Here is a 13,681-nt window from a genome sequence, read left to right on the forward strand (position 1 = left end):
TAAAGCTGCACAGTGTGATGGTATTATAACCGACACTCCTGCTGCCACTGACTCACTGCTGTGTTATTACCCAGAATTCCTCTGAAGTCGTTCCCCCAGAATCGGGGCAAAAATAAACGATCACAATATTCTTCAGCGGAAAAAACCTCCATGTTGTGATATTATCTCAGGGTACCAAAAAGTGCGGATCTCCTCAGATATTTTCGAGTGTTTAAAATCTGGAGGGAGAGGCTACAGATCAGGTGTTTGACAGTCGTCCCCCCCCCCCCCCCCCCCCACCGCTCTGACGTCACTGCCAGGAGCTGTCCACAGCAGCGGTGGTGCTGAAGCTGAACAAGATGGCTGTGCGTCGGGGAGCGGATAGCTGAGAGTAGAAGGAGGGGGTCGGACAAGAGGCTCGAATTCAGACGGACAGGCCACCAAAAAGACGAGAGAGGATCAGCGCTCACCCTCCGAGTGGGAAGATTTGTTGTTTCCGTGAAGCGCAACGAGCTCCTGCCAGGCCCTGTCCCCGCCGGGCGACGGCAGTATCTCCATCTCCAGCCCCGACGGTTCATTCCCAGGGTGTATTGTCCACTATCCATCGCACAGATTAGCTCAATTACGGACGCTGGTGAAGAAACTGGACCCTGGACGAAAAAAAAAAAAGGCACATATAAGAAATGTCATTGCTGTGTGTTGGAGGTAAGAGGAAAAACTCACAATCCGCGTCTTGGCACGACTTGCTGCCAATTTCCTCAACCGGCTGTAGTGCGAGCGGCTTCAGCAGCCGCAAGTCTTTTTCTTTGCAGCTTTTTAGGAATTTACCTGTGAAGATATCCATACATCAGTGTTTTGGGTATAGCCATCTTGCACAGTAATGTTGACATTTGACAAAGGGTGCAAATTCAATTAATAAGGCGAATACTTGACATCACCTTTTAAATGTTTCTGGTTTGATTTTTTTTTTTTTTTTTTATGTGATTCACCCTAAAATATTTCACTTCGACAGCCTTGGGTTCATTTCATAAAAAAAAAAAAAAAAAACTGGTATCGCTACAACCGGATCGATTCATGGAGTAGGTGTATGCGTTCTGGCAGCCGCTGTCAAACATAGTAAAACAAGATGTTATCCACTCTCAGTTTGTGCCCGTGTGACAGAAGGGGTGGGTGTTTTGTTTTTTGTTTTTTTTATGTTTCATGTCAAAGAGCTGATAGCATTTTTGATAAGAAATCATCTACCATTGCCGACATTTCGTCTCAGTTTTCATGCGTAATTGCGCGGAGCCAAAGAGAAAAAAAAAAGGCGTGTACAGTAGCCTGCGGGTGTCTTTACAGTAGGGTACTTATTGACGCGACGCGATTGGGTGCTGCAGGCTTTAATCTACATGCCTCCTATTGATTGAGCTTCTATAATGACAACCACAAGATGTTCTCTCTCTCTGAATAATTCAAGATTCCTCATTTGTGCCAAAATTGTTTTTCTACTGTATGAACAGGCCCTACTCATCACACTGCACTGTGTCATGACAGTGTCTACAGTTATCGAAGGCATATGTGTCTTTTTTTCTGCAAAGCCTGGGATGTGAAACAAGAAACAAGAAAGTTACCTGACATAGCCTATGTGGTTTTATAGATGTTGGTTTCGGTTGATCGAGTTGAAGTTTTGGGCTCCAAAATAGAAGCGAAAAGACTGAAGACTTCCCTTTATTAAGACTGCATTTCTTCGAATTAATCAAATCTGGGTCCTCTGCTGTCGGACGTGATTTTAATTGAATTTGCGTAACTGTCTAAGGGGAAACTGGCTGGGTTGATTGTGCAGATGTCTTGGGAGGGAAGTGCCGTTATCCTGTGGATCTCCTGTAACCTTCTCAATAGCCTCTGGTCAGTCCCCGACTTTGGGCACCGAAAGTTAAAGCACAGTTCAACACGTACTGATCCGGTCATTTATCCCTGTCCTTGGAACTGTGCTCAAAGTTTCTCTTAACTTCTTCAGGAGAACAGTCATCAACACCTTCAAACACCGTCAAAACCACCCAGACGTATGAATAGACAGTAATCTGCTGCTCTCTCAAATCCTCTGTGAATTGCTGTGAGTTTCCCCTCGTTGTGACAGTTAATAACATCTTCCTAATAACTCCCTCCAATTAAGAACACATTTGCCACATGCACTGGGAGATTTGTGGACCAGTTTGCGTTTATTTACTACTCACTGGACACTCGAGACCGGTGTCGCCTGATTTATCGTGGAGCACTGCAGGAAAGAATAGAAAGGTGATTCCCCTCAAGCTTCTTCTTCAGAGAGCTTGGACCCGGCCTGTAGTGTTTTGTAAAGAGGCTGCCGTACTGTTGACACCAGCGCTCGAGCTGATTGCACAGATGTCTGGAATGAGATTCAGGCTCATTGGTGGTCCCCTTTATGTCCTGAAGCTTTGTTGGCATAGCAACCCCAATGGTAATTCAGGTCTCTGCTGGCATTTTTCTCATTAGTTTCTACACACAGCATTATAGACCTGCAGCTAGGTTTATATTGATATTATATTTCTTTCCGGTGGCTCTGAGAAGAATGAGGAAATGATCCCCGCTGTGGAACGAGTCGGGCCGATAAAGATTGTGGCAACGCGAGACGTGTGCATGGTCTTCCACGTCTCTTGATGTTAGAGGCAGCCTTTCAAATGAAAGCTTGTGCCACAGAAGCTGCATAAGCGTATTCAGACCTGGCAACCAGCCTCTCCCTGTCACCCCACCTGTAGTGAGACGCCAGTTCGCACATAACTTTAGAACAGAGTGAGTCGTGAGAGACATCCTCATTAGTCTCACCTTCTTTCACCGCAGCACCATCCAAACATCTGTTTAAGAGTATTTACATACAGTATTTATTCAGATCGTTATGGAAGATTTTCCCGCAGAAAGTCCAACATTAGATTTGAATGAAATTCAGCACCAAGCCGTCCTTGGCTGGTTCTGTGTCTTATTATCATTTCAAACACACTGCTGCGTTGTTGTCATAATGACTAGGTAACTGGGAGTCTGGAAATAATTAGGAGCAAAGATCAGTTGTGTTTTAATGGAAATATATACAGTACAGTGGATAATGTAACATTCATATCATGTAGTTAATAAGTCCAAGGCCGCGTATTCTGTAGAAGCACATATAACCTTGGAATGTGTATGTACTTTATATTTTGTACTCACATTTTCAGTTTCCATGATTTGCCACCACCAAGGAGGTGATGTTCGTTTGTTGGTTGGTTGGTTTGTTAACAGGATTACACATAAGCTACTCAACATGTTTTCACAAAACTTTGATGGAGGATGTGTTTAGGTGGCCGGCATCTAAGAGTTGATGTGGATCCTCGATCTGGTGAGATCGAGATAAACGTGAATATTCTCACATGAGTGACTTGAAAAAGCTGTTTACTTCACTGGCATAGAGTCATACATTGGTTTTATTGATTTACTTTCATTTCCCTCAGTCTGTCATCCATGGACGAAAGGACGGTGTTCACACTGTAGGACAGGGAGACGAGGTTACCACAGTTTATCTACACTTTATTTGTGCAGGAGGACCTCATGATGTATTATTAGTTATCTAAGATTCTTGGTTTTTCACAAAAAATAGATGTGTGTCCTGTCTGTGATGGGATAATTTATGATATTTTCTAACAAAATGTAGAGTGATTGCAGCATGCTGTCGTACGATTTTATTTTAATATATTATATTAGATTGTAATATATTTAATGTTTATATTGATGATCATTGGTTAAAATCATGTCGGACAGGGTAATCATGACATGAAAGGTTCTGCATTTTCTGTAGTCTGTCTGAATGCATCAGTCATCAGTGACTACCGGTGTGTCACATTCTAATTGCCGTTATTGATATATTTCCGGAGGCATGCTGCAGGTGTGTGACCGATTTCTCTCTGGCAGTGAGTGAGCGATGCTGTAACGACCTCTCAATCTTTGCTACTTTTTCTCACTTAATTGTGCACTTGAGTCAATTCTCTCCTTTTTTTTGGTCATAATCTTCAGATTTCTCTTCACTGCATCCCCCCTGCCTGCAGGTTTATATTTTAGCTCCTGGTGTCGGTGTAATTGCTCTGAATTGTAGGCTCCTTGAAAAAGCTTTTGATTGGAAAACCTCAGAAATAAAAAGCCCCTTTTAGCTCCTTTACACCGGGGCATGAGTGAGTGTATTTGTCCAATTCTTCTGCAGCACAGAAAGAGAAAATGAGATTCTGTAATTGCTGTGGCAGGTACTTTCTGTTGAGGGTTTGCAGAAAATATATCACACTCCTTTTTTTTTTCCACCTACTCCTCTTCACTCCTTCCCCCTGTGCTTTAACTGCAGCGTTGGTGATTTAGTCTTATGCCTGTGAGCTTTAAGCAGCCCCCTCCCCTCCCCTCCCTACCATCCCCACCACTCACACACACCCCCTTTCCGGCACCCCCCACCCCTGTCACACTGAAGTGGTTATTTTTAGTGTTGGGGATGCAGCGCGCTCTGCCCGTATCCGGCTGCACAGAGAGATTAATGGAGCACGAGAGAAAGAGATAGAAAAGGGAGCGCACGTGCATACTCGCCACATGGCAGGGGGAGCTTGTGGGAGCGAGCGATGGAGTGAGAGGGGAAGAGAGAGAGAGGGTCGATGACTGGCGGATGCTGTGCAGAGGAGAGTGTGTGACAGGGAGTGTTGGCAAGGGTGCAGCCAAGGTGCATCTGTCATCTATTGTCTATTTAAAGTTTTTTTAAAAAAAGAACTCATTTGGACGCCTCTTTGTCAAATGAATATTCAGTGCTTCCTGGGAAAAGCACCCTCCTCTCCCCCTCTGGCGTGGCTGCCTTGTCAGCAGCTAATTCATCAGAAAAGGGTTTTTTTTACTTTGAAGTTGGCTAAGAAGCTCCTCCAGACCACTCACCCGGGCACCTGCCTCATGAATCAGAGAGATGTTTAAGTGATAAGTGTAAGTGATTAGTGTTATCCAAGGGGCAAGGGTTCGCTGAGGTGACGCTATTTTTAGAAGCCAATTTGTCCACATTGATTATCATGCTAGCTTCGCTGTCACTAAGAAAAATGATGCTGAACGAATGTGTTTCTTTGTCATCATCATTTTTGCCACCCTGGTGATGCTTGATCTGCTAACAGGGAGTGTTTATTTGTTTAGATCTGTCTATATCAGAGTGTTGGACTGCGGGTCACCACTTTATAAATGTAAACATGCGCTGGGAATTTGTTGTTGTGGTCCAATTAGATTTCTAAATTATTCCTTGTATTTCTTCCCTAAAATGTAACATCAGTGAAAAGATGCAATCAGCAGGGATTAAAAAAAAAACAGAGCTCTGAATATTAATACCTCACTGCTGAACATGGGGATGCTGGGCATCGGCAGGGCGCCTGATTGAATGAATAATGAATAGGCTTCTGACGTCACTGGTTTTAAAAGTCAGTCTGGTACTTTCAGAGGTCCCTGCATGTAGAGGCTGGCCCTGGCAACGCAGCGGAGCCTCGTCTATTGTGTGAGACAAAAAAGCAGCGCTGCTTGGCCTTTCATCCAGCACCCCTTGTCGTCTGCCATGCAGGAATACATACAAATACATCGTTCGGAGATGACGAGGCGTGTGGCCGCTCTCCTCCATGGTGTCACCTTTTACTCTCACCTGCACAAACTGTCCTTCTGGCCCAGTGACTCAGAGATCATGACATCTCCTGCTGTACGGATGCAGTCTTTCATATTGAGATTGTGTCATTCAGGCCAAAGAGGACAGAGGCGTCCCCCCCCCCCCCACTTTCTGAAATGCCAGGCTCCTGCCAATCACCAGCCAACCACACTGTCATGCACATAGGCTACAGGCAGAGGCTCGGGGATGGTTTACTCTCATTACATTACAACTACAAAGTCTTTTTTTTATGTGTACTTGTAGAAGTAAAAAAAATTTATAATAATATTACTTCAAGTGGAAATAGATGACTGTTTGATTTCCCCTTATCTCAAGCGTTTCCTTGTGATATAGGCACCACTGTTGCAAAGACAACATTAGCAGCCTGGCTACTGACCTGATCTATGCGCTATGAAAGGGCTTAAGTAAAAGAAGAGTTGATCAAACAGTTAACAGGTTTTGTTATGGTTTGGAACGAACCATCACATGTCCCAGTGGTGAGAGGAGCACATGTATACAAGAGAGCAGAGTGGATGTCCGTCTGTTCGCTTGTTTTATGTTGGTTTCTTTCATTCTCCCTCTTCAACTTCTTTGCCTTCTCCATCAGCGAGGTTTGCAGTTTAGGCAGCGATCAGGGAAAAGAATGCCTCTTCCTGTTTGGGTGAGGCAATGCCAGATGCACTTCCCTTTGTGCCATTATGCGGCTTTCATTTTTCCAGGAAAATCCAGCCCAGGGGCAGACCGCCTGGCGAGGTTAATAGGGAATAAAAATCTATACGCGGGTGTTGTAATTTTTCTACAGCCATTACAGTGTGCACACAGTATTCGCTTCAGAATGATGCATTGAAACAAAAGACTATTATCAAAAGACAGCTCAAGTGTTAAGTATTGAACTTTGAATTTTAAATCATCTTCGTTACAGAGTCAAAACAACAGACACATGAAAAACTCTGAGTCAACTATGTGAGAGGCCTGCCGGCACAGAGACAGGAGAAGAAGAGCCTCTGTGGATTCACTGAATGTTATGTTTGCATTATTAAAAATGTTATATTCAAGATCACTTTGTCCATAGTCACACTAATCTCTTGTTCGTTTCCTCAATTTGTTTGCAGTGAAGAAAGGCAAGCTCGATGGACCCCAAGGTGAGGATATCATCCATTTATTACTTATTATTCTGCTGAATCGGGCGGTTTGATAGAAAGACACACACGGTAGCGTGACTAATGGGGTTTGCTTTTTCGCTTTTTGCAGAGAAATTTAACACATACGTGACCCTGAAGGTGCAGAATGTTAAGAGCACAACCATCGCTGTGCGAGGCAGTCAGCCATGCTGGGAGCAGGACTTCATGTTGTGAGTGCTTCTTGTCCTCTCTCACGTCTTCTGCCCCTTTTATCCCGCCATGTCTTTTAGCTCCTCTCTTATTCTGTATATATTTTCCTCTTCTTCTCTGTGTATCTAACCCTGTGCAACGTTGCTTAATTGAATATTTCTGTCGCAATTCTGACTCACAATTTCTTTCGTACCTGATTGTCTTCCTCCTCGCTCACATTTCGTCTCAATTTTCACGCGGTTGCCAGGTTGGCAGAGCATCAATACCTGTTGCATGTGTCCCATTGAAGTCGAGCAGGTGGCATAGAGATGCTCACATGCAAACAACTGTACACATAGAGGTAGATTTAAAGTTTAGGTGGCCGAGAAAGGAGCCATTAGATTAATCATGCGCCATGAGTTTGGACTTGAAGGCGTTAAATCTGATAAATTGCCTCAAGTAATATGATTTAAGTCAGTGGCAGTTGGACAACCCCGAGCATAACACACCCATGTTTAAAAATGAACTGTTGGCACCAGAGGGATTTTGTACCATGCCAGTGCTGAGCCATCACTAGAGAAAGGTTTGGCTGTATCCTTCATCATTCTACAGGGACTTGTTTCTGGCTTGTTTGTATTTCTTTAAACCAATCACAACAGTTCTTGGCTAGGCAAAGCCCAGGATGCAGCAACAGTGCCCCTGTGAAATAGTGTCTGGGGAGACTTGCTATCTCCAGACGATATCTCTAGTTCTGCTGCATCGATTTGGATCATGTGGTAAAAGCTGTCAAAGAGTGAAAGTGTTAATGATTTGACTTTCGTGCAAGAAAGGCGTGATGTGTGGTCATATTTTTAGTTTGACATAGTTCAAAACGTAAGAGTCTACTATCTAGTGCGAATCAGGGTTCCCACGGATCCTTGAGATCACTTGAAGTTTGTGAATTTGAGGATACATATGTAATCATTTCATTTTTTCTAGTAGTCGTAAATAGATAGGAATAGAGAATTTGTGCAAGAAATATAACTCAGGCTCTTTTAATATTTGTTGTCTGTGAGCCTCTGCTTCCGTGTGCTAGCTCCCATTAAACAAATCTAATTTGATTTAATTTTTATATTAGGGACTTGGGCCTAGAAAGTGAAAAGTCCTTAAATGTAATGTTTAAGAAGGAGTAAATACTGTTAATTCACACAAACAGAGATGTCACCTCCGGGGCTCCACTCTTCAGCACACAGATGTGCACCGCAGGGCAGCAGGGTCAGCTGTGACATTTATACCAGGAGTTATTTTTGCCTCATTCCTCTCTGTCTCGCTTCCTTTGAAGAGCGAGGGGATGATATAACAGCTGTGATGTTTGAGCCGCTGCAGCAGAGTTCACACACCCAGTGTAGAGGTATTCTCCAGGGTTCACTGCACCTCTGCCCCCCTTTTTTTCCCCCTTTTGTGAAGCCATTTGCCAAATTAATTCTTTGCCTCCCAAGGAAACAGAAAGATGCATTTTCATATCAAAGCGCTGACTACTATTAGCTTTTGATTCAGTTAAGACAGCCAGTGGGCTTGAGAAGAGGCACTGTTGGACAATGAGAGATGATCAGTGAGCTGATAATCTGCCAGTCAGACTTGTAATCACTGTACAAATCATTTTCAGACCTTAGCTGTATGGACTGTATACGAATGTTGTTTGATGGAAAAAAGTGACTCAGAGTTCATTTTTGTTTGTTATACAGAAGGGATATAGATAGCCTCGGCTTGCGCTCTCTCCATATCATTGACAATCACCTGCTCTTTCCATCTTCAGGCCGAATGACTCATTTCCCTCTGCAGATTGAATCACGGTGCATATCCATCACCAGATTTGAGAGAAGCTCCTGATGGCATAGACTGTATTTATGTTGAAGCCTCTCTGTGCAGTGAGGTGTCTGTATACAGCCCCGTCTCTCTCAGCACTGTATTATCTTACTCCCTTTTCCCCTGCTTTTTCCTAACCCGTTTCTCTTGCTCTTAATCCGCCTCTTCCTCTTGCTGCCGAGCAGCGAGATAAACCGGCTGGATCTGGGCCTGACCGTGGAGGTGTGGAACAAAGGGCTGATCTGGGACACCATGGTGGGGACCTTATGGATCCCCCTGCGCAACATACGGCAGTCCAACGAGGTATACTCCCTCTCTCACTCCCTCTCTCTGGCTCAGACATCTCCCAGCATAAGGTTTTATCGGCTGCACTTCAAGTACAAGATCAGTCTGGTCAGAGTGATGAATGAATGTAATTATTAAAATCACCTAATCACACTTTTAATGTTACTTTAATTTACCTTGATGTAAGACTCTGAGAGTGCTTTGAGCTTCTTTAAGTGTTTTATTTACAAGCAGCTATGTGCAGATCAACAGTAGTTACATGTTTGTATATGAATGAATAAACAGTGAGTAAGTAGCAATGTGTAATCAAACAGCTAGTGAAACACTGCTGTCATATTAATGGAGATTATAACAAGTGACATTGAGAAAATTAAGTTTTGCGTCAGTTCATACTGGATTCTGCTGCTCTGATCAGCTGACAGCCTCTGATTAAATCATTGTTTCTGATCATTCACAACACCATTCCCACAACAAGGCGGTCCATTTAGATATGGCTTCCGCCTCACGTATCCCTCCGACTCCTACGCTGCTGCTGGCACCATTTTAGTTTAGAGTCCTAACAGGGTTTGGAAGTTAAGACCAGCATTGCTAAGGGCTCACTCTTGTATACCCTGCAGGGTTTTTTTCTGCTTTGCTCACTGTGTTGCGTTGAGCATGCTGCTTGGTTAATTCAGGCGACATCTTAAGAATAGATCCAGCAGTGCGAGGCATAACCACATTTCCACTTGTTACAATAGATGATTAAAAGGAAAACAAAAAAGGGTGTTTTTTTTGGACTAAAGTGATATTTAATCCACTACGTATGACAGCGTGTTTTGTTTTGGAAGTGGTTAGTCTTGGTCAACAATTTGTTTTTTTAATGTTTCGATATTTGTTGATTTTTTTTTACATCTACATACTGCTTTGATTTATAATGTAGTCCTGCTGCATAGTATAACACATCAGCTGATACTTTCGCGAATTATACTCAATCAATAATACATGTCACATTCAGGCTTGTTACGTTTGTGCACAAAGAATGCTTAAATACTGTAAACCACTGAACTGAATGAGATAGTAGGATGGTGTGAGGGACGTAGGTACTTCCTTGGTATTTTTGATTGTCCCACTTAGAATAAATGTTCAGGTGCTGCGACCGGGCACAGTGACAACCACGAGTCTTGCCGTCACAGTGAGGCAACTAAGAGATTTGTTCTTTAGTCAAAGCTAATGATAGCCTGATAATTAGTCTTTCCAGTAAGTAAGTAATGACGCAGTCATATTTCTCTGCCCCTCTGCTTCCTCGATTCTTTTTCCAGGAGGGTCCAGGCCAGTGGCTGACCCTGGACTCCAACGCAATCATGGCTGAGAATGAGATCTGTGGAACCAAAGACCCGACCTTTCACCGGCTGCTGCTCGACACCCGCTTTGAACTGCCACTAGGTTTGGCCTTTCATCAGAGTTTTATTTATCCTGCCTTGTGCTTCGTACTGTACTTTGTTCATTAGTTGCTACTGCTAGTCCTACAATGACAACATTTACTGCTTATTTTACTTGCTGCTATGACTACAGCGCTAACAGTAGAAAGTTCACTCTCAACCAAGGACGCATTTGATGCGGAGAAACTTGTTGAGTGTTTGTGTCGTGTTCTGCAGACATTCCAGAGGAGGAGGCCAGATACTGGGCCAAGAAACTTGAACAACTAAACGCCATGAGAGATCAAGATGTAAGATCCACATCGCTCTCTGCGCCATCTGTCTTTCCACGTCTATTTATTCCCTTCTCTTTCGTCCTATTGTGTTTCCTTTCCATCTCTTTCTTTATCCTCCACACTCCCTCTAATTACACTCTGTGGCTGCCAATATGAGCACATTTGCCAAGTCAATATTTTTTTCCAGCGAAGAAGAATTGCTGGATGTTATTTTTTTTTTTTTTTAATAATACGCCTGATTTTTTTTCCCCCCCTCAGTACGCCTATCAAGAAGAACAGGAGCGGCCACTTCATGCTCCATCCACGCAGTGCTGTGAGTCCTCCGTCCACCTCCTCCTCCTCTTTTGTCCTTTTCATGCCTCCTCCTTTTCCCTGCTCCATCACACAGACTCCTACTGAGAACAGGGCCAGACAGGATGTAGAAATGAGGCTGATAGATGAGGCAACGGCGGGAAGCCGAGGGACGGAGGGAAGCTGATGTGACGAATCATGCATGCAAGCCTGTCTGAACGCTGGAAATGACTTATAGGTGCGAGATGCGTGATGAATGCGAACTGACATAAGCTGGGTTGTCAGACACGGACCGCCCTGCCTGACTGTCTGTCTAGTGATGATGACACAGGGGGGGAGCAGGTGGATAAGTGTGTAGGGTGTAAATCTGTGGACAGGATGGGTTGGTTGGTTGGTGGCATGATGCTTGTGTGTGCGCAGAGATGGCAACAGCATGTGTGCGTTTTTTCTGTTCTTCGTTACTTAGCAGCATCAAGGCCAGCAGCATTTGCACAAAAGTTGATTTTTATCTAAGCTTCTCTGAAGACCTTGTGCTTTTCTACACTCTCACACGCACATACACTGATGAGCGCATATGTGTGTATGTATATATTCATTTTAAATGATCATTGCTCAGGGCTGCATGTTTGTTTACCTGGCTCTGTAGACTGCTGATGTGTGTGAATTGTGGCCCAAACCTCATTTGTTTCCCCCCCCCCCCCCCCCCAACCCTTTATCTCCTCGCAGGTAATTGGAGTCTGTGGGGAGATCAGCAAAGTAAGTTTCTTTCAAGCGCTTCTGCTAATGACTTGGAGTAACTCTGTATTTATTGTCCATGTCTCACTTAATGTAATGATCTCCTAGTGTAGTTTTTCCCCAGAGACTATTAGCTAGCAAGAAAATATAGTTTTTTCCCTCTTCCCTCTCCGCATCCTGTCTGAACTTCATCCCAGCTCGTGTTCCCTTGATGGATTTAAAGTCAAGCTGTTAGAATTAAACTGAGTTTAGCTGCAGTGGAATAAACTCTGTGGTATTTGATCATTTCTCACTCAAAGCAGCAAACTTGTGCTGTGCAAACGTTTCATTTGCCCTGAGTCTTGTCTGTCAGGCTTCATGCAGGCTGTCTTACCCAGACCCCCAGGAGGAGCGTCAGACTTTGACGCCAATTTTTTATAGCGGTCAAACCATTTGATTAACATTTGGAACGTCTAGAAAAACTGTTTGATTAAATAATCGTATTCCCACCTCACAACACGGACACTATGCGGAAAGATTCAGGCAGTTTTATACCTGGATGTCGAACTGTTTTGGCTTCATGTGTCACTTAACATCTTTTATAGGACGTCATTTTACATCCATGTTCCTTATTGCTGAAGGTTGTTGGGTTTGTGTGCTGCCTGAAATGAATACCTGTAGGTATTACTTGGGGCTGAAAAAGGGAAATGGAAGTTAGTCAAAAATGAGACACTAAATAGTTAATAGTAGTAAAAATATGACAATGATGTATCAGAAAGTATCTGGTATCTATAAAGGAATCTGATAAAAAATTATCATTTTTCTATACACTCACTCAATTTTTAATGTTTTTTTCACTGTTTCACCCCAATTCTGAAACCAAACGTACATCCTTTGTTTTCCAGCGATGGTAAAGTATTTGAAAATCATCATCCTGCCTGGTGTTATGCAGGTTGTCCCTAAATCCAAACTTTATAGGTTAAAACAGTAAAACCATCTCAATTATTTTAAGATACAAATACAGTATTGATTTTGAACCTATGAAGGAATTGATTTGACACAGTTGAGGTCACAATTCCGACCAATCACCTCGCCATATCACATTGTGCTGTCTCCCGTTGTGTTTGTGGAAACAGACGAGGATCCAGACAGCGCCGTGGATGACAGGGACAGCGACTACCGAAGCGAGACCAGTAACAGTATCCCGCCTCCCTTCTACACCACCTCCCAACCCAACGCTTCAATGCACCAGTATCCCATGAGGCAACAGCAATACAGACACTCCTACACCGATGACATACATGAGCTGGACTACGACCACAGAGCCATGAGGTAACGAGACTGAGTTGTTGTTGTTTTTCATGAGATTACCATGGCAGGCTGTCAGAATGTATCAGCAGCAGGTAGAAAAGGGCTTAATTCTGGTGAGACAGGAGGAGAAAAAACACCAAATGAACTGTAAGATGATGACAATGTACTATCCCATCTTAATTATTCTGAAGCATTTATCCCTCAGACAGCTCAGCCCCGACAGACGACCTTGTTTTGTTTCATTTTATTGTACATGGTAACATGTTGTCCCACTGTGCTCTCCTCCTCTAGAGAATAACCCTGGCCTCAGTGTATACAAGCATGCTGGGGCGCACAGTTCTTGTATACAGGTCATGTATGAAGTGGGCCATTGTGGTTATCTTTACTGTGTGCATGTGTGAATGCGTGCGTGCGTGCCTGCATCTTTGTGTGCACGTCGAGTGCGTGAGCATCAAAAAAAGAAAAAAAAAACCCATGTGATCTTTCCTGCGCCCACTTGTTGTGCAGATAATACATGAACTGCTGGACATGACAGTATCTCTGAACATTGTTCGACATGTTTTCAAAGGCGGCAGATGATTAGAATGCATTGCT

At 43.5% G+C, this 13,681-nt stretch overlaps 1 protein-coding gene across 10 annotated transcripts in view; it reads left to right on the forward strand.

Annotated features, from left to right (window-relative positions):
* The first annotated feature begins 287 nt into the window (after positions 1-287).
* The window catches only part of unc13a (unc-13 homolog A (C. elegans)), a 50,918-nt gene continuing 37,524 nt past the window's right edge, over positions 288-13,681 (forward strand). For all 10 annotated transcript variants that reach the window (XM_030432570.1, XM_030432573.1, XM_030432571.1 and 7 more), the window contains exons 1-9: positions 288-684; positions 6,754-6,783; positions 6,893-6,992; positions 8,982-9,099; positions 10,380-10,503; positions 10,716-10,786; positions 11,030-11,084; positions 11,789-11,818; positions 12,913-13,108. In XM_030432570.1, coding sequence (XP_030288430.1) covers positions 663-684; positions 6,754-6,783; positions 6,893-6,992; positions 8,982-9,099; positions 10,380-10,503; positions 10,716-10,786; positions 11,030-11,084; positions 11,789-11,818; positions 12,913-13,108 — 746 coding nt within the window. In that variant the 5' untranslated portion in view covers positions 288-662. The remainder of the gene's footprint in view (positions 685-6,753; positions 6,784-6,892; positions 6,993-8,981; positions 9,100-10,379; positions 10,504-10,715; positions 10,787-11,029; positions 11,085-11,788; positions 11,819-12,912; positions 13,109-13,681) is intronic.

Source organism: Sparus aurata, chromosome 11 (genome assembly GCF_900880675.1).
Source record: "Sparus aurata chromosome 11, fSpaAur1.1, whole genome shotgun sequence".
Taxonomy (NCBI): Eukaryota; Metazoa; Chordata; class Actinopteri; order Spariformes; family Sparidae; genus Sparus; species Sparus aurata.